Source organism: Diadema setosum, chromosome 3 (genome assembly GCF_964275005.1).
Source record: "Diadema setosum chromosome 3, eeDiaSeto1, whole genome shotgun sequence".
Classification (NCBI taxonomy): Eukaryota; Metazoa; Echinodermata; class Echinoidea; order Diadematoida; family Diadematidae; genus Diadema; species Diadema setosum.
In genome coordinates this window covers 22,426,112-22,447,352 of record NC_092687.1, presented here as the reverse complement: position 1 = coordinate 22,447,352, position 21,241 = coordinate 22,426,112, and the positions used below count along the sequence as shown (strand labels likewise).

The window sequence follows — 21,241 nt, the reverse complement described above, 5'->3', positions numbered from 1 at the left end:
AAAAACGCGATTTACCGCGGGGAGCTGAAACGAGGCCACGCAAGTTCGTCGGCGATATTTTTGCACTGAAACTTCGAATCGAAAAGGGAACAACGGCATTTGATAGAGCTGGATTTTCTTAATCACGTAGGTCAAGTTTTTTACGTGAATTTCAGTGTTAAATATTCTTATCAAGCAAATAAACATTAGGCGGTCGATTAGTAGTAGGTCCAACCCTATAGCTCAAAGGATTCAAGTGATAGTTGCAATTGAAGGTATATTTGCCTTTCAAAATTAGTAAAAAATAGTCACTTAAGTATGCACCAGATCGCATCATTAAGAGCTAAAAATTCAAAAAAGCTCCCTACCATGGGAGGGGTGACATCCTCCTCGTTCGCGCGCGCATGCGCGCGAGCGCCAAAACACCGAGTCATGAAAATCTCACTCATAAAAGTTTTTTGAACTTGGCATCTCTGAGGCCATGGGTTCGTGTTCATGTTCAGTTGAATAAATATGACCTTGTCCTACTAGGATTTCTGGATCTAGAGTCTAGTCAGATTCTTCTCTTGAGTTCTCTAGGTCTAGTAAATTACATCTAACTACTGTTAGTGTTAGATCTATACACAATACAGCTGGGTTCTAGATTCTCAATAGGTAACCAGTAGTACCAAGCGTTGTTGTGAAACCGGACAGGTTGTGGGACCGGACACGTATTGTAAGTGCGTCTGTAATGAATATGACGCACCCAGGAATTCTCACGCCATTTTCAGAGTATTTTGTCTAGCATATGAGGAGTCTAAAGTTTTATATCAAGTCTTTGAGGTAAAGAAGGGTGCATATTCTATGTAAAATAGGTGAGTGTTCACGCGCGAACGTAAGAACTTAAGTGTCTGGAAACACAACCCCCCATCTTACTACACTGTAGTAGCACACGTGTTGGGGTCGCTGGTGCGGTATTACAAGAGTAAGTCTAGATAGAATCTAACCCCCGGGGCGCTGTAACCAACATGTAAATTTACGTGTTGGGGTCCCTGGCCTGGTGCGCGGTTAGAGTAAGTCAAGATGTTTAACCATCATCTGGCATATGTCCAAGGTTCCATCTCCTGTGCCTAAATTTGACCGCATGCTAAACTTAAAAGCATAGCCTACTTATGCATGTGTAGGCGGCGGTTAAATTCTGGATGCTGCTGATATAGTCGAATATGGCCATGGGCAGTTTGCTGTAACTGTTAGCCCAATCAGACACCGTGTAAAGCACGTTGTGTGGGCCTACAATTATAAGGCTGTGTGTAGATGCTTTTAATCCAGGAGGCCTACAGTGTGTGCAAACCATGGCTTCACAACTTTTTTTGGCATTCTTATCAACACAAACAAACAATATTGTGTTTTTGACAAAGTGACATGGAATAAATCCTGATAATTATATCAATAAATTTGCACTTTGTTATCCTGTATCAAGGAACTTGTATTTCAAATACAGCAACGCATCTCAAATCAGATAGTGCAGGGAGTGCATGCAGTTGAAATATGGACATATGCACCCAGAAGGTTTTAGCTCGGCGCAGCTACATTTAATATCAAAGTGACTTTAAAATATACTTGGAGTATACACAATGAACTCGATCATTGAGACTCTAACAGACAGACATAACAGTTTTCAGGGCAAATTGAAAGGTTGATGCGGGAGTCTAGAATTATAACAATGCTATCTTTCCAATATAAAATGCAATCTTTTCTTCAAATCAGCAAGGGGAAAGGTCTTATTTTCTTTGTTTTTAAACAGTTAAATAGGGAAATAAAAAGCAGGCGGCCTCAAAAAAGGAAGTGAGTGGGACGCTAAACATATTTATTTTTTTTACTTTGCCTAAAGAAAGAAAGTAGAAACCTTGTTTCTCATCCCCGTGTGCATCTGATTTTCACACCGCATCATTTTTTTTTTTTTTTTACTATTTGATATTTAAAAATGCAGATGATAATATTAAAAATTTGTGCTTCACATCCCCGTTCGCATCTGTGTTGAGTCGCCACATCTACTTTTAAACACTCGGATCTAGTACTACTTTTGGACAGCAAAAGAAAACACATTTAAAATTCACCGACCAATCGTGATGATATGCATGCAGTACAGCGTGCATTAGAATCTCTGATTGTGCATATTGAATTAAGCCACCCATAATTTGACCACATGTAAAACCTATACTTTTGTGTATTTTGCAAATTTTGGCATGGGAGGTCAAACCTTGGTGAGAGTTTTTTAAGTGTCATTATACCGCTATCCCAGAATCTTATGGTACCAACCAGCACTGCTACTACATATATATGTTACCTTGGGCTTGGATGGCATGCTGTTGAGGAAATTGGCTACACTTGTAGAACTTGTGTTGTGAATGAACAAGTCTTCACACACACTTGTACTCGTACAAGCTATTTCATATACAGTATGTGCATATCATGAGCCTGGCTTGGTTTAGCTGCTTTCATGCGTGGTTGCTAGTGCCATTTCACACCGCAGTGACTTTCAAATGTGTACCGGTACAAACTTACACATGTACCCTAAATACTGCACAACCTAACACACTTGCATTTGAGCTTGCTAAACGATGTTTAGCAAACATTTGCATGTTATCTATTATACGTATGCCCCATTCCATACGTATGTTAACTTACACCACTTGTACTGCGCATATTCATGTATGCAATTGATCAGCCAATCTGGTACTTTGTTTAATATGCGTTTGTATATGTGTGTATGTTGCGTGTGTGTATATAGTGTGCACAGTAGGTACTCACGCCCGATCTTAGCAAGGACGTACTAATTGTACGTATACAGTACCTGTATGTGTACGTGGAAATCTCACACCGTACCTTGTTAGTTCCTCAGCTGGAACATGGTTAAATCTGCCTTTGTCAGTGAGCTGAAGAATTTTTTTGGAAACTTTTGCACTTACAGCAATTTTTTTTCCACTTGACTTTTATTGGCCATACTGAGCTGATCTGAGCAGTACTGAGCCGTACTGAGCTGATCAGCTGGTTCTAACAGCTAACTTCATCGGTTGTCTTGAAAATCAATTTACTGGTCAATCGTCAGGAAAATCCCCGAACAGAGAAAAACGGTCCTTTACTACGCACTGGTGGTGAAAAACCCCAGGAGTGGTACGGCTGGCATTCCTGTGGCTGAAATGCTGACCAATGATCAGCATGCCTCCGAAATCAAACACTTCCTGTCGAGATTCGTCAACTCCATTTCGAAAGGGAAACAACTCAAGTATGGGCTCCCAAGGAGAGTAGAGGTTGACTTTTCTGGGGAGATGATTCAGGCTGTCTTACATGCATTTAACAGCGAGGAGACAAAGTCATATCTCATCCGAACATGGAACCTCGTGAACAGACATCTTTCTAGACAAGATATCGAGGGTTTTACATACCCTCATATCTGCGCTGCCCACATGCTGAAAGATGTGAGCAGAAGATTGAAGGAAGTGACGAAGGACAAGGGAGTAAGGCAGTTTTGCCTACATGCCTTTGCTGTGTTGCAAACTGAGCATGAGTTTGAAAAGGCAATAGAGTCGTTCAGCCATCTTTGTCGAGTGACAGAGACTGAATTCACTTCACCTCAAGTAGAGGACTCTCTGCAACATCTCAAGAGTAGAATGAATCAGAAGGTGTTACCAATGAAGACTTTGTGCGAAAGAGTGAGGAAGAAACTTCTGTCAAGGAAATGACGGTGAACAGATTTAAGACTATCAGAGAGAGCTCGCCATGATGGAAGGCGTTCAAGGAGGAAAAGAAGAGAGTGAGTGACGAACTTGCAGCAGGGGAAACCGAAGTAGTAAATGATTACTTCACACCAGGACTGGCAGACATCCTTATGGGTGGATTCCTGCACGTATTTCCCTTATGGATTGCCGTGACATTTGGTGACTTGTCCCGGTATGCTCAGGGAAATAACCTCTCCACGCCCTGTCCTCCAAGTAAAAATAGAGACACTAACGCGCTCATGAAAAACTGGTTCGGAACATTGAAGAAAGATTTCATTCCCGGTGGGAGATCAAGTATAACTCCTGGAAAGTTCATTAGAAACTCGTACTGCAATGTTAGAGGCTGTGTTGCAGAGAAACAACTTTGACCCATCAAAGGAAGGAAATTTGCAGCATATGTTTGCTAACAAAAAAAACAAACTTGCAAACGTTTGCTTAACACCGTGCAAACGTTTGCCAAACAACACTCGCTGATTGGTCAATTAGCAAATGTTTACTAAAGGCAGTTGCATACGTATGCCCGTTTCCATACGTATGCCCCAAACGAATTATGTCTGCAACGGCCTTCCATAGACGGAGCCCACTGTGTGAATGGAGTGCGTAGCACAGCGCATCAGCACAGGGCTGATTCGTCCATTTCGTGACGTCATAATTTTGGTCACCAAAATTTTCTCCGTCAGATCGGGTTCAGGTGGTCTAAAAAGATTCTCAAAACACCATCTTTCCATCGTTCTAGAGACGTTTTTATCTTCTGAAAGTTAATTACTCCTATTCCTAGAGACTTAAGCTTTCCAGAAATGTATAAATAACCTTGTTTATGAATATTGTCCTTTTTTTTTTCTTGTTCACCATACTTTAAATGAACCAATATCTTCGTTCACAGAGCACAAAATGCTTGAATATTGGTGCATTTTGTACAACACTGCACAAATTTGCCATTGGTAATGACAGACTTGTGTTATAACTACCAGACATGTGTTATACTGTATACACTATTATTTTTGCATACAGATATTTTCACGAATGAGGAGGTCATGGACATTTTTGCAAAATGTTGTTTTCGTGAATTGACACAGAGGCCTACATAAGCACACTACTACCTTAGCGTATGGTGACATTTTTACATGTTGTTAAATTCGCGGTCCAACTGTGATTCGCGAAAATCAAACCCTCGCGAAAATAATAGCTTATACAGTAGTGTGTTTCACAGTGTTGGGTCAGGCATGCTTGGTGATTCTACACAGTGTTTTTCCCTCTTATTCAACTCCCAAAGTCTATGGTGGAATTTCACGTTTTCAGAGACCATCATCACAATTGTTAGTTCAGCTCCAAGTGTTTGTTTGTAGTTCATGCAGACATACAAAAATATTGTAACTTCTGACTTTTCACAATGATATAGGTGAGGAGAATGTAATATTTTGCTATTATACAGCATAGTTCAGTCTGTAAGGTGAGCAAGGTAACTCGCTAGATACACGTATGTTAGTGGTCCCTGCGTGTAGGGTAGGTCTTGGTAGGCCTTGTGTTTTCTGGTAATGATGAAACATTTACTGTAATAGTTCTGGTCGCCATCATACATTATGGAATGTTGCTGCATATGATATAGCATGTGAGGATATTTTATTATCTTAATTCTCTGTATTTTGGTTGTACACTTCAGTGATTGCATTGTACACTGTACAGCTGTAAATGTACAAAGTCTGTAGGTTTGCTGGATTTATTTTTATAACCCCCAAACCCAAGATGGTAGTATTACTTTTCTTGACTGAAGCTGTGCACATGACAGTGACTATGACAACCAGATGGAGGTCTATTCCCAGCCTCTCTGGACTTGCCAGTGCACTGGCCGGTCAGGTCTAACCTTTGAGGAAGCCCAGCGGTCAGAGGCAGAGGCCAAGCAGAGGTTGCGTGGATTCCCTGCTCACCTGGAGAGGACGGTGTTACAGCATGTCCATCATAGTGAGTTCAGTCTTTGCATGCTTTGAGTGCCCATTGGCACAAAAAAAAAACAACAACAACAACAACAACAACAACATGACATTTCACACTCTATTCAAAGTCCCTGGGAGAGAAAGGATTTAGGATCACAATGGAATATATTTGATTCACCTAAAAATGTCAAATGTACTTGACATCCAGTGCACAGCAGTGTTAAAGCCTTTTGACATGGTAATGTCATCATTACCATTATCCAAGCCTTAGGTTTTAGCGCAGAACTCGTAGCATTGTGCTCTGTGTTAGAACTGTGTTCAGAGGAACAAAAGTCGTAATCTAATATTTACATGAATTGGAAAAACAAGAGGCTAATAAGAAGACTTTGCATGTTATATTCTGTCAAAAGAACACCTAAAATGAGAAGATTGTGACCTTTACACTTTTTCCCAAAGCAGTGATACTTACATGTGTAAAACAACCTGATGTGACAAAATGGATGAGGTGATGTCGTATTAAATGTTTCCCACTGACCCACACACAAGTTTTCTTTCTTTCTTTTGACAAAGCAAAGATAAAACTTACATACATTGTACTTTACACTGATTTTTTGTTGCATTGCAATAAATGAGCAGCGATGACAGAGACAATATTATTCATTGCTGAATTATAGATCATAAACACCTTGCTCTATACATATATAATACAATGTATTTTTCATGCACTTTTAAAAAGTCAATTACATTATAACCATGTTTGCATATATGTGATCGTAACTAATATCACTCTCTAGTGAAAACATGTGGAACTCAAAAATTCTAACCAGTATTTATTCTAAGTGAGATTTTGATGAGTTATCCACTATTATATAACGCCTGAGGAGATCCTTGTCATTTGATTGGTTGTTTAACATTGATCATTCGGCCTATTTCACTATGACGTCATCATCCGTGCAATTGTGGCTCCATTTACCGTGCAATTTTGGATCCGTACGATTTGCTCCATTGCACGCTCGCTAAGAGCCTGGCACACTACGCGTGTTAAATGCGCTTGCGTTTGCAGTGTGTGTATGCGTCAGCACGTCAGCGTAAAGCGCTCAGTGAGCACTGCACTCGCACGATCTCAGTGTTTCTCTTGTTTCTAAATCAATAAAACATCAAATGACATGGATCTATTATAGGCGTTATATAAAACAAATAATGAATGTTTTTCATTCGTGTAATGGACAGAATATTTCATTCGGTGGAAGACGAAATGTTTGATCCATTCAACTCGGCTGCGCCTCGTTGAATGGATCATTTCATCTTTCACCTCATGAAATATTCTGTCCATTGCACTCCTAAACATTAATTATTTGTATATTTTGATCTTTTAATCAAGTACTGAAGTGATGATGTCACAGTCTTATGTAGTACAGAGTAGCTTGGTTTGGAACCAGGTGTGAGTAGGGTTAGCAACAATACAGGTGAAGTTGTCTGGAACCAATTTGTATGGCAGTGAATGGCTGTGACATCACACTTTGGTACTGTATTGTACTGTATTTATTAAAGTCAACTTCAATGTGGTGTGAAAGTGCTCTGGAAGATTGTAGGCACCATGTAGAATTCTTCGTATTTGTAAAATGTGTGATATTTCCATTTTTTCTAATGTAATGGATTTCTATACTTCTCAGATGCAAGTACAATTGACAGTCTGATGCAGGAAATTAACCTGGCCTTCCAGTCATCTTTCAGCATGGGAGATATGGTGGAGCTCAAGGTCAAAGTCAAGGGCAAGAAGTAAGTGCACCTTTTTTTTTAAGTTTCATAGGTGATTTTTCTTTCCTCATAGATGTTTGATTGATTGCGGTATGATGTATACTTAAAAAAAAAAAAAAAAAAAAAAAGTTTTTTGGCCTACTTCATCAGACCCTGCCTTTGCCATGGAGTGTTGCAAGAGGCATTGTTTCATCATGATTCAGGTACCTATATTTACAATATACTTGATACATGATAAGATTATATTAATGGCTTTAATTTCAGTAATTGACATCAGGTAGTGATTATATTTGTCAAGACCCACTATATTCTTACAAAGAATAAGCTTTCTTTTCCAGCCTATTACAGAGGACTTCAGTTATTTCAGAAATTGTGATAAGTGTACTTGTTTCATGTCACAAATCAAGCTTTGAGGTCAAGTGACATGATTTGTCCAAATTAATTCATCTGAAATGAGTTGGATTGGAACAATTTAAAATCTCAAAGTAACACAAGCAACACTTTAACTGTGCAGTGTGTAGCTGGAAATGATAATGAGGCACTACAGTACAAACTGTGTGACTCTCACACACCTCCCTGCTTTAACTTTGTTACACATGCAGTCATTGAATGTTATTTTCCTATATGTTGTCTGTTGAGTGAGTTCAGCAGTTTCCTCAGGGTAAACATAACAAAATATCTTTTGTTTCTCTTTTGCTTCTCAAAGCTTTCGGGGAAAGGTTGTGAAAATTGAGACGGACAATAGTTCATCTGTAAGTATAAAGCTGGTAGCCTCAGCTCTTAGATGTAGAATGCCACTTGTGAATGTCTTGTAGAAATTAGAGTAATCATACTAGAGAGAAACATGAAACAAAAACTTTGTGAAGTAACCTGCTTCTGTAACCCTGCTCTCACTAACTCCATTCTTCCTTTCTCTAATCTGTCACTCTATTAAAGACTGGGGTGTAAATGGGAGTGTCATGTAGAGAGCCTTATGACAGAGGCCATCACACAAACTTTAGTGAAAAGATCTTGATTTTAAATGCTATGTGCCAATGCTTTTAATTTTTTTTTTCCCCTGAAGGGAGTGGGGGAGCATTGAAAAAATGAAAAGTGATGATGCTGATAATGGAATTTTGTAAACAGGCAACTTGATAGAATACCCTGCTGCTCATATGTACTTTCTTCTTCACATATTCAACTAAGCATTTGTGTGGTGACCCATGGACCTACTAGTATTGATGGGCTATGAATGTAGGTATTTCTTTGATCCACCATCACCACCGCCACCTGACTACTGTATGTGCATCTCCATGAGTACATTAAGATGTTTGGATAATGACAATTGCATAATCATGCATCGTCGTTGACAACATAACCGTTTCTCTCGTTTGGGTCTTATTTGGCTGAGGTGCCTTGTCAGACTAAACTGCAACTGAATACACACCAGTAATGGGGAACAGCAAACCTAAAATCATTACAAATTTTGTGTCACAAAATTAGTAATTACTGAAGTGGATGCTTGTGGACACGCATGTAACGGTGCTTGATGGTGAGACACACATGTCGTCTACCATTACTGTCCATGTTTACTCTGAAACAATGTGCAAAAAATGGGAGAAATTAGATTACAAAGCACAATCAACCTGCCAAACTATTTGCTTTCTCTCATAAAGTATGTGCATTTTGCAAATGAAATTGACCTCAGTGATGATTTTCCAAAATACGCAACAACTACACATGTATACATTTTTCTTTATTTGAGAGGGTTATCAACTTCTGCACATGAAGTTTTTAGATTTCTCAAAACGCCATCTTGATATTATGCGGGCTGGCTGTCGGCGGTCATGATGAGATCAAAGCAGAAAAGCATGCTTAAAATGTTATTGTGCCGCTTTTGACAGAAACAGGTGTTTGAATTAATTAACGAGCAATGTCTGTCCATGTGTAGTAGGTCCATGGGTGACCATAGTCTCTGCAAATATTTCTCAGCTACTATTGATTCTAAGCCTCATGAAATTTAAAATATCCTGTGCCAGTGTGCTCCATAGCACAATATATAGATGGAGAAATGAGACCTGCAGTTGTGAGGGGCTGCTTACCCTGGCTATCTGTATAACATGAAGCAGGCAGTCAATGCAAATCATTTCAGAATATTTCACCCAAGATCTGTCTTTGCATTTGTGTTTGCCCCGGTAGCGATGCGCAATTTTAGTGTGTGGGTCAGCTCGGAGCCATAGGGACAGCTGTGAGGTAGGGATATCTTGATGTACCACCTGACAGAGTGTCAAAGAGAAAACAAAATTCGTTACTGCTGCATTGTGTATGCTGTATTGCCAGTATCATTCCAAATGGCAATGACCACAGTGTCTTTTTAGTGTTATAGGCAGTGTATTGTCATTGTATGTGGCTAATTTGCTTCCCTACATAAGTTGTATGTTGTCAACAAAGAGCTGCATAGGAGAGTGTGGTACAACAGTGCAAACTATGGGAAATATATAAGGCAAGAAATTAGCAGTGAATACACATAGAGGATGCCGCCAATACAATAATTTTAGTTTGTTGAAAAGCTCAGTCATGGTACAGTTTGTTTCATTCCATCATTTCTTAGCAACAGAAATATAACAAGCTACTGTTTTATGTTGATATTTTATAGGGACCTTGTAGTTAGCAGACTGTATATAAGACAAAAGTTTTTAGCATGAATTATTTGATATTTAAATTTCCAGAGTTCAGCAGTAAGTGGGTCGCCCTCTAGTGACAAGGAAAATCATGGGAGTTCCTCGGATGACGGTGTTTCCTCCAGGGGGAAGAAAAAAAGTCAGGTACAGAAATCATCTTCTTTGACATTTACGATTAGTCTTTTTCTCAGCTCTTTACGTTGTCAATTTTGATGTCATATCTGATTCAATGTATGTAAAACTGTAATACCGGTAGGCAAACTACAAGCAAAACTCCCTAATCGGGGGCAAACTTAGTATTCTATTTGATTTATTGCATTTAATAAACTAAATATCATGCTGAAGTTCAGAAATCTGAGTCATTTGTCATTCAATAGTTGAAACAAATGACTGTAATAGAAAAAAAGAATTGTATTCCAAAAAGTCTAGATTAAGAATTCTAATGGAGCATCAGAAAACGTTTTATTCGTACTTGGAATAATAGTTCCCAGGTCAATAGAAGCAATTTTCTTATCATAGAAAATTGCTGAGAGTTTGCACTTTTTAAATTAACTTACTGTGGAGTTTATTGAATACCACCCAGGCCTTTCAAACTTTTTATTGAAACACAATCTTGTCAGGGTCAAGAACAATTATCAGTTATCATGTGAGAATTTATCAGACTCTTGCATTTGAAAGCAGAATTTTGTGGGGGGGGGATGTGCATTGTGATAGGATTTGATGGTGTTTATTGTGGTTGTCAGGCTTGATGAATAAAGTTTCATCACCTTGTCTACACCTTGCATTCTGCAGGCTTCCAGTCAGTACAAGTACAGCATTCAGCTTGAGAATGAGGACAAGATCATCAGCAGTGTGCCAGGAGCAGATCTCATGTGAGTTTTGGCTTGAGTGGCAACCACGCTGTTCAATTGTTTATACAGGCCTTGAAGAATGCTTGAATGTCAAATCTTACATAAACTCTGTTCTTAAGCCCACATGGTCTTCAGTTCTACTTTAGGTTGCAATGGGCTTCGGATCAGCATGTGTAATAACAACAAACCAAAACGTCTCTGGGGTAGATTGTTGTAGGAATTGTAAAGTGTGCTTTTGGCAAGATTGTTATTGGGTTCGTGATATCTTCTTCTAAAAATGGTAGATTCACTGGAGGTCTGTGTTTTGTCAGTCTGGCAATATATGTATTATTTTATGTGTGTGTGTGTTTTTTGTTTGTTTGTTTTTTTCTGGCAGACGGACCACACCCCTTCCTTCCAGGGAAGACCTTGAAGTGTTCATCCGTAGCAATGCTCTTCAGGCTGGGGTCAAGGCTAACAGTCCTTGGGTGGTCCATGAAGAGCTTGTCAAGCTACATACTCTCCCCAGTCGGCTCATCCCCTCTCTCCTTTCACCCACAAGGGTAGGTTCGAATTCTCTCACCCACAAGGGTAGGTTCCCTCTCTTCTCTCATTCACAAAGTTAGGTCCCATCTGTTATTTAACCTGCAGGGGTAGGTTCCCTCTCTAATCGTATCAACAAGGTTACACTCCTTCCACTTCTCATTAACAAAGAGAATTCCCCTCTCTATTGTCATTGACAAGATAGGCCCCTTGTCTCCTTTTACCAGTGAGAGTAGTATTCACTAACCTGAATAGATTTCCACATACTTAACAAGCAATGGTCAATCTCTCTCAAACAGATATGTTCACTAGAATTTATCAGGCAAGCTTTGGACTTGCAGTATACCCAGTAACCTGTGACAATGTATGAAGGCCAAAAATGTTCTGAGATACTGATCAAGATGTAAAAGGTGGCCCTCCAGAAAGTTGTTGATAGCATGGCAGTATTATGATATTTCAAGTTGTGTGGAATGCATGTCTCATAATTCTCATATTCATTCCATTGTCTCGTGGTGACACACTGTTACTTGTGGTTCCATTTTTTACTAGATTTCAGCTACAGGTTTAAAGCTGGCTGTGAAGCGGGAGGCAGCAAATCAACTGAACACCACGCCAACAAAGAAGCAGAAAATGAGCAGTGGGGGTGTAGGGCAAGAACACTCTTCTTTACCAGTTGCACAGGTGGTGTTAACACCTCTCCAGTACACACCATCCCCTGAAAAAGTGTTCCTCGATCACTCTTACAGCTCGCCACCTCACAAGCAAAATACATCATCCAAGCGCACCCCTAGTAAATCACCAGTAAGGAGTGCCAGCTCAGGGGACAAGAAGGAGAAGAAACATAAGGAGGAGAAGAAGAGGGAGAGGAAGAAAGATAAGAAGGAAAAGAAGCGTGACAAGAAGGACGGTGAGAAAAAATCACAGAAGCGAAAGCATTCAGAGAGCCCTAAGCAAAAGTCAGACTCAAAGGAGAAGAAGAGAAAGCGAGATGAGAACAGGACTAAAGATAGTGATGACAGTGATGACAATATTGTGTTGAGTAAGTTAGTAGGCACATCACCCAAGTCCAAGGATGGTGCCAAACTGTCACCAGAAAAGATTCCTGCCAAGGAGTCTGGCTCTATTAAGGCATCAGCACCTCTTAAACCTTCAAAGAAAGTTGAGACAAAGACTCCAGCAAAGCGAAAGTTGACTGATCACTTCAAGCTGCTTAAAAAAACTGACACTGGAAAGTCTAGTGCTAGTCCCAAAAAGTGTGCAGAAGGCAGCCCTAGAAAGCAGGCAAGTCCTTCCAAAACTTCTAAACCAGTGTCAGACAGTCAGAAAGAGAGCAGTAAACAGAGCGATAAGAAGGATGATGAAAACACAAAGAATATTGCTGTTAAAAAAGCACAACCCACAGCAAACAAAGCAGACAATGAGAAACCCACTGCTAAACGAACACAGAAACCAGAAGTCCCTACCACTAAATCAACTATTTCCAAAGCAGCCACTCCTAAAAAGTCAGAAGCAGTTTTGGCTAAGGAAGATACTCCAAAGAAGGAAACACAACAGAAAAGATCTCCATCAAAGAGCCCTAGAAAACCAGTCACCCCAAGGAAAGTAGCCACGCCTAGGAAAAGGGCCACTCCCAAAAAGGACACACCCACCAAATCTCCCCGCAAGGCTTCACAGAAGACACAGCCAAAGCCTCCAGCCAAGAAAACACTAGTTATCAAAGGAAAGAAAGGAGCAGTCAGCAGGGTAACTAAGGTACAGAGGCTTATATATTCAAACTCCATCAAATCATTTTACCTTAGTCTCTCTCAATATCTAGATATCTGTGTATCTACCTGTTTATCTAATATATCTCTCTCTCTCTCCCTTTTTGTCCTTATCTTTTTTTTGTTTTTATTTCTCCCTGCATATAAACCTAGGAAAGATCATTCACCCAATGCTTTATGTCGTAACTCAAATGCAAAATGCTAAAGTATTGTTAGTAAGATGTAACTTACTGTTCCAATGACTCACTAAAGATATCACATTTGTTTGCTTTTGTATTCGTGTTGATGACAAGAGGCACCTTAGTGTATTTCTGTACAGGCGCGGTGGAGCACCCCAATTTGCATCTCATTATCGCCCCGTTCTATTTGAATTTCCAACGGGCATCCACGGCTGCCTGAAACTGTGTGCATGAAAAAGTCAAATCTTTACCTTCTCCTTGTGCCGCTAGTAAACTCAAACTTCCCACACTATCTAAGTTTTTAAAAACCTTCCTTTTGATGAAAAAATTATGAAATTTGCTGCACTAGAACTTGAAATATTAAAGCAGTTTGAAAATCACCTCTCGCAAAACATGCTCTCTGTTTTTTTCCGACTGGACTATGGCCGGGCTCCAATGTGTCCGAATTTGGCAACATAAGTTCATCAGGCCTCAATCCATATATGGTGAAAGTTTTCGCTTGGTTCCACCTGTGCTTTTTGAGAAATCAACTTGTTTCTACAGGGTTTGGAATAGAAAATTGTAGTCGGCGAAACAATTGAAAATGACGTCATTTATATTCCCGTAATATTGGGCATGCGTGGTATGTGAGATTCAGGACTTCGTGCTCATTGTTGGTTTGCATGTGACGCAGTCAATTTTGCTAAGTGTGGCACGGCAGTGACTGCTAAGCTGCTGCCGCGCACGCTGCATGCAGCAATGCGTTGTGTGTGCTGTGACATGCAACGCTACAGTGACGCGATTATATATACATGGGACCAACCTGTACGCTTTGCGTTCGTGTCATTTTTGACATCACCTTCTGTTTTTTTCCGACACAACCATGGCCGGGAATATTACGGTATGAAATTTAGAATGTAAGCAGATAAATAAATTTCGGTGTACTTTGTTCAAATGGCGCTTTGGTTCCGCAATCACACTTTGTGAATTTTAGGATGATTTTCGAGGCATATTTTTGGTAATTTTGCTCGCCAGGTTTTTGCTAAAATTTCACATTTTATCATTGTCAAATCCTTTAATATGTTATATGTGCATATTCGGACATGTTTTCAAGTTCAAACTAACTCAATTTTAATCCGAAAATAGGTTTCCTTAACCCTAAAAAGACTAAAAAGACTATTTTGGTAGCTCGAAAGACTGGGGGGGGCCTGAAGAGCCCCCCCTTAAGATCTCGGTCATGGATTGCGCGATCGCCGCGGAAATTTGCACAATGGTAGTGTGCGATGTAATCTACAAGATCGTATATTTAAATTTTCCAAAATAGTCTTCTTTTATTTTATTTTGATTAATTATGCTTATTTATGCGAGAAATCAGACTCTTTGATCTAAATCAGTAAATAAAGCTCCAAAAGTGCTTATTTTTGGTCTAATTATTCTTTGTGGTATTCTTCACAAATGTACTTGAAAAAAAAATCGGTATCAAAAATAATTTCTTATTTATTTTATTGTTTTATGAATTTCTTATGTATTTCTTTGTTTTTTGACCTTTTGTTTTTGCTGTTTTTTTAAACAAAATTTGTGGCAGACACTTTTTGAAGCATAATCCTACTAAAACAAATTAATTTTAGCCATTGAGAGTAAAAATAAGCATATTTATATGAACCATGTGAAAAAACTCAATTTGCATTGACTTTGTACACAAAATCACATTTTTGAGCCATTTTCGGTCTCACGTGCATGTACAAAAAGTTATGTAACTTCAGAAGCGTACCCCCGGGCGTCACAAATTTGGCGTCAAAATGTGCGGGAAACTCGAAAGAAAAAAGTCATAGAGCATCGCGGCGGGAGCATTGCGTGTTGCATAGTAATCGCGCGAAATGTCGAGGGGGGCCCCCCCCCCCCCCCAGTCTTTTTAGGGTTAAATTGTTATTAGCTTGAGAAGTTGTTTACTTTTTCTCAACTACGCGAGTACATGTTGTTTACTTTATGCAAATGAGGCTCGGCTGCCGATGGATTTCTGTGAGATAATTGGGGTGCTCCACCGCGCCTGTGTAGAAGACGTTGATGGTAATGGGCTCCCAGGGACAAAGGATAGCCACAAGTGTTGTTTAACCATCCTCTCACCTCCAGCAAACATTCTTTTCGTCCTCTTTTCTGTCTTTTTGCCAATGTTGCTATACTCTTGAATGCATTGCCACTTTATACATTTGACGACAGCCTACCCCAAAGAAGACACCAGCCAAGGCTACATTGAAGACTCCCCCAAGGAAAACTCCTGTCAAAAAGTCTACCTCACCCACGAAGGCATCCAAAACACCTGTTCCGAAGACTACCTCACCCGCAAAGACAACAGGGAAGGTAGGAGCAGCATGAGTTCAATCAAAGCAGTGAAATAAAAGTGACATTTCATGATTTAACACACACAAGGAGACACATGACAATTTGAATGTATGCATATCATCAAACAGATACTAAGTTCGCCTCAGTTTAGCTCTCTTTTTCAATTTATCTCTAACTTATGCCAATTGAAAAACATCCTTGACAAGTTATGATGTAAAATTAGTGGAATCACATTTTTTTTTTTTTTAATCATAATATTTCACCTTATTTGGAGTTCAAGGTGATCTAATAAATTATGTTTGACCACAACTTCCAAGACAGAAGGAAACTGACTCTTTGGACACTCACTTTGAGGAAGCCGTCTTTGAAGGTTTATACCAGGGCAAAGGCACAGTAACTTTTTAAGAGCAATTTTACAATCATGTGATTAAGACAGCTGTTTGGCGGTGCCATTGCTATACTGTGTGGAGTGATGGACTGGCACTGTCATTTCTTCCCTGACAATTGTCCAGTTTTGCTCCAGTATGTTCTACTCTGTGACTTTCACTTCAAAGGTATTAGTCTTGATTTATTTCTAAGGCAATAATTATCTTTTTGTTAGTTTAAATGTAGAAAGAAAAGCAAACATGTGAGTTGATGTACTCCTACAATTGAAATTTCATTTTTCTTTATGTTATTAGAAGCAGCTGAAACAAGCAACACTGTTTGACATCACCAAGAGTCAGGCAGGAAAGAGGAAACCAAACTATGACAAGGATAACTCTCACATCCAGTATCGTCTCTCTCAGACGATACCCAGCCCACGACAACCACCCATCATTTCAAAGTGAGCAACCAACAGCAGAATTAAGAGTGGACTGTGTTGTTTGTTATTCTCTGACACATATATTTGATACTGATGTTGAAGCGTCAAGTTTAGTGAAGAGCCTTGTATAGAATGTTTTTTTTTTCTTTCTGTCTGTCTTTCTATTTGTTTTATTATTTTTTTTTAGGGGGAGGGGAATTTCATTGAATTTCCAAACCAAATTTCTTAATACAATTTTTGCATGGACAGATTTCTTTCATTTGATGTAGGATTTAGAAATGTGATGAGTCAAATTGTCTATCATTGTACAGTGTAGAGTCTAGAGATTTATTAAAAAAACCAACAAAAAAAAAACACTACAATCAAAGCATCAGTGTTTGGCCTTCAGTAGGCTTCCATGTTTGTTGAGTGACCTGTTGTTCGTCATAAATGGTTTTCTCCTTGGCTGACTTTCCTGACAGACTCCTTAGGGCCAAGAGACTGAATGACACTGTGGCCTATGCCCAGCTCATCAAGAAAGCTGCTAAGATCTTGTCGGAGAAGGAGTGTCAAAACCTGAGGCCGGAGGTCAAAGATGAAGTCTGGAAGAAGTTTGAAGAGGTGCAGGCTAAGAACAGATGGTGAGTGCATAGATCTGACTTCTCTCGGTCTTAGGGTGTCATCTTAATTTTTCTCAGTCAATATTTGTACTTTGGACATTTTAACACTTTGCATATACTTGCATGTCATCATCCTGCTGCTTTTTATGGGGTGGGAGTAATAATGGTATCAAGAGTCATTTTTAGGTGAATTATTTTTTTTTTTTTTTGGGCCATTGTTTCTTATTTATTTTACATGTGCCAGATTTTCATTTGTCATATGTTATACGGTACATTCAAATTCTTACTGGAGATGAATACTGGAATCCGAGGTTATCCCTCAAATAGTGCATCATCATCAGTCCTCAACACCAAAATGAATTTACATAGAGGCACTCCGGGTAGTACTGCCTGTCCTTGAACCTTGAAGATGTAATCCCGATAGCAGCTTGTCCATGAAGCTATACTAAGGCTATACAAAGCCTTAGACTGACGGCCAACTGAAGGCATTCAGCCTCTTGGCCAACTGAAGGCATTCAGCCTCTTCTGCACTACCTTGGAGAACACTAGTGAAGATGACTTGATAGGAATTGCCATAATGCTTTGATAGTATTGCTAATTGCAAGGCCATTAGATTCATTATTGACTGAAACTTTATATAAAATGGCACTATTGTGAAATGCATGTTGAAAGTTACTGAATTCATGAAAAGGTGTCACAAGTACATTGTTCAATGGCGTGTATATTCCCATCTAGTTCATATGATTGAATGAAGCGATGTCAATCTTGTCTTTTCTGTTTCTCAGGAAGCAGATGACTCCTGAGGAGCGGAAGAAAGAGATGGAGGCCAAGAGGGAGGAAAGGAAGAAGAAACGACAGGAGGAGAAAGAAAAAAAGATGGAAGAAGAGAGAAAACTTCGCATTGAACGTGCAAAGGTGAGAATATTGAATATTAATATCATCTAAATATCATGTTCATTGAGTGCAAGGTGCAGGCACTGGATGCTAAGTCAGCAAGATTGAAAGAATAGGGTATCTCGGAAGAAAACGGAAGGTATTATAACATAATTCTTCTTTTGCTGAGTGAAGAACAGATACTGTGTGATTTTATCTTTCTTTCAATCTAGCACAACCAAACCTATTCATTTTAGCCACTTCCTGATTCATCAATATTATTGAATTTTATACAAACCTTCATACTTTCCTGGCAAGCAAAAAGCTTGCCTGAAGCCTGTCAGGAGACTTGACAGACATAGCAGCAACAAAGCATCGAACTGGATTCTAATTATGAACAGATGAATAAAATAGGTTGTTACAACTACTTCCTCAAAGGAAAAATATTCACAAAGTTAATAGACTGGCCCGTCTATTTATTTGCAGTCAATATCCTGATATATGACCTCATGATCAAATACAGTATGAGTAATTCATTGCAATTATAAAGTGTATCTATACACACAAGAAATCAATTCTGTGACGTTGAAGTGTATTGTTTTGGTAATATTTTTTGAGAAATCTGAGAGTTTGAAGTTGCTCCCACACAGAGATACTGCATTGAAAAGATCAATCCCAAAACACCTAAAATTACAGGCACCTTGATCTAAAACTAGCATTATCAATTGTGTTCGATAAAGTAGTTCAGTGACTTCCTGTCCAAGCTTCAATATTCGATATCATTTTTCAAACTCGCAGACGCATACACATTCATGTAGGTGTTTCAATAAGCGAGGCAATACTAATAGAAAGTATTCGATAGAAATGCTTGCAGACGGAGGCAATCAAAGGAAAAGTTATGTTACACATTTGTTATGGCTTGATTTGCAAAGTAGTAGACTGTAGAGCTCTTCAATGCAATTGTAACATCAGTGAAATTTCATGATTGCAAGAGACTTATAGAAGATATCAGACCTGCAAGGTTATTCTGCATCTGTTTACTCTTTCCTCTCTGTAGCGCTATGAAGACCAGGAGTTGACCTTGGAGGCTCTGCCAGTGCCTAAGCCAGTGCCCATGCCTGATGGTCTACCGATCACACTCTTTGGAGATATTGCCATGGTGGTGGAATTTCTCAACTGTTTCAATGGACTCCTCATGCCAAACGATCCCTATCCAGTCACAGCAGGTCAGATACATCACTTCCATCTCATCTTCTTGATTCTCCTTCCTCATTTCTTCTGTCTTTCATTCTTGTCACCTCCCCCCTCCCACCCTTCTCTTGGTTATCTTCACTCTTTCCCTGTTCTTTTCCTATCCCACATCAGCACTCCATCTTCTTATCTTTCTTCCTGGTCATCTTCCCTTTTCTTTCCTTCTTCCTCATTTCTTTTTTTCTTTTATATCTAAACCATATGCATCATCTACGTTTTCTGTTTGATATCTTCTCTTCTGGGCTGCCTTCTTATAGGTTACCCCCTTTTTGTATTTTTTCCTCTTTTTTTTTCTTTTTTTTTTTTCTTTTTTTTTTTTTTTTGAGGAGGGGGGTATTTTTACTGCCTCTGTTTCTTTTCTCCCACTTTTCCCATTTCATCTCCTCCATCCTCCCTGTATCTTCATTCTCTTCTCATTCTCCTCATCTTCTACTTCTTTCTCTTCAAGAAGTTCCAAGAAATGTACAGCTAATACTAGTGGATGTGTTTTATGTTGATTCCCAGATTCCTTGATGAAGGCCCTGGTCTGTGGTAAGGAGGGTTTTGCCTATCTGGCTAGGGTCTTGGTCATTCTCCTTAAGACCCTCCTCCAGGACAAGATAGCCGAGGTGAGCAATAACTCCCAAGTCTTGGAAAACCTTGTACGGTGGAAATTCCGTATAAAGAGATCTTATACACCAAAATACTGATATAACAAACTAATTCTCTGGTCCCTATGATTTTTTTTCCTCTCTTTTGTATTGTTAACTGATGACTGATATAACAAAATATCTGCTATAAAGAACAAATTGTCTTGGTCCTAAGGATCTTGTCATACTGAGTTTCCACTGCATCCCTTTCTTACATTTCTATGACATAGCGTGACATGTGAGAGCTCAGTGTGTTCATGGATCAATGTGGCTCATTTTTTAAGATCGAGAGGCTTTTAGAATGTGCCCTGGAAGCTGAGATTTAAAGATAACATAATTTACCACTGACAATTGCAGCTAGAGAAAAGTGTTGATGTTATGTTTTGTTTTTCTTGTTTTTCTAATTCAAGTAAGTAATGCAGGTTGTAGTGCTTTGGTATTGATATTCTATATACAGTTGAACCTCTCGTATCCGGACAAGTCGGGACCGGGGCTCATCCGGATAAGGGATTTGGCCGGATACGGGAGACTCAATGCTTTATACATGTACATATACATACACATGTACTGATGTAGCCCATTGTAGTACCACATTTAGTAATGTGTATACTGCAACCTTTTAATTGTTACACTCAGTAACAGACCCCAAAATAGAGGTGTATGTTAATGTTGGAAGTAATATGTAATTCATGTGTGTTTGTGTAGGAGTTCTCAAGGAGTTGGGAATCCCCCTTTTCCTCCCGTAATTATTATTAAAAAAAAAAAAAATCACGGCGAGATTGTGTCCGTATAATACAGAGATCCGGATAAAGGGAGGCCGGATAAGAGAGGTTCAACTGTACTTTATCATGGCTGGTGCATTCATGTGTTTTATGTGTATTTTGTTTTCAAGTCTTTTGAAGCGCTTACATCCACATCAATCAATTCATGAGAGTATCGATATGTTATGAGTATTTCACATCTTTAATGCATTATTTACAGCGAATGAGTTTTGGTTTCTCATTTTTCACAACATTTTGTCAGGAATCCTTGTATTCTGTGCTCTACTTTCAGTGTGATCATTCTGTAGAATAGTTACAAATGAAGCTTATGATTTAAAATTGAATTAGGAGATGATAAAATTGCAGAGATTAGAAATTATGAAACAATGACTTGTGGTGAATGAGCATTCCAAGTACAGAATAACAACATAATTCTCCTTCGAATTTCTGAAAAGTTGTTCCATCAGTATTTCAATGTGACAAAGTCTTTCCAGAACTGTTTTTTACAGGACTTCAAGAATTTTGAAAGAAGTGAATGAAAAGAAAAAGAAATGTGATTAGAATCCATGAATTTAGCAAACAGTGTGGTTTCTCATCGTACAG

General features: G+C 39.1%; 1 protein-coding gene across 1 annotated transcript in view; it reads left to right on the top strand.

The window, feature by feature from the left end:
• LOC140226272 (tyrosine-protein kinase BAZ1B-like) overlaps nucleotides 1–21,241 on the top strand; it is a 40,338-nt gene that overhangs the window by 977 nt on the left and 18,120 nt on the right. Inside the window, exons 2-15 of the mRNA XM_072306769.1 lie at nucleotides 5,524–5,696; nucleotides 7,342–7,447; nucleotides 8,133–8,178; nucleotides 9,605–9,658; nucleotides 10,135–10,230; nucleotides 10,879–10,958; nucleotides 11,314–11,479; nucleotides 12,009–13,211; nucleotides 15,598–15,738; nucleotides 16,401–16,546; nucleotides 16,987–17,145; nucleotides 17,910–18,039; nucleotides 19,055–19,223; nucleotides 19,753–19,856. Coding sequence (XP_072162870.1) covers nucleotides 5,524–5,696; nucleotides 7,342–7,447; nucleotides 8,133–8,178; nucleotides 9,605–9,658; nucleotides 10,135–10,230; nucleotides 10,879–10,958; nucleotides 11,314–11,479; nucleotides 12,009–13,211; nucleotides 15,598–15,738; nucleotides 16,401–16,546; nucleotides 16,987–17,145; nucleotides 17,910–18,039; nucleotides 19,055–19,223; nucleotides 19,753–19,856 — 2,773 coding nt within the window. The remainder of the gene's footprint in view (nucleotides 1–5,523; nucleotides 5,697–7,341; nucleotides 7,448–8,132; nucleotides 8,179–9,604; nucleotides 9,659–10,134; nucleotides 10,231–10,878; nucleotides 10,959–11,313; nucleotides 11,480–12,008; nucleotides 13,212–15,597; nucleotides 15,739–16,400; nucleotides 16,547–16,986; nucleotides 17,146–17,909; nucleotides 18,040–19,054; nucleotides 19,224–19,752; nucleotides 19,857–21,241) is intronic.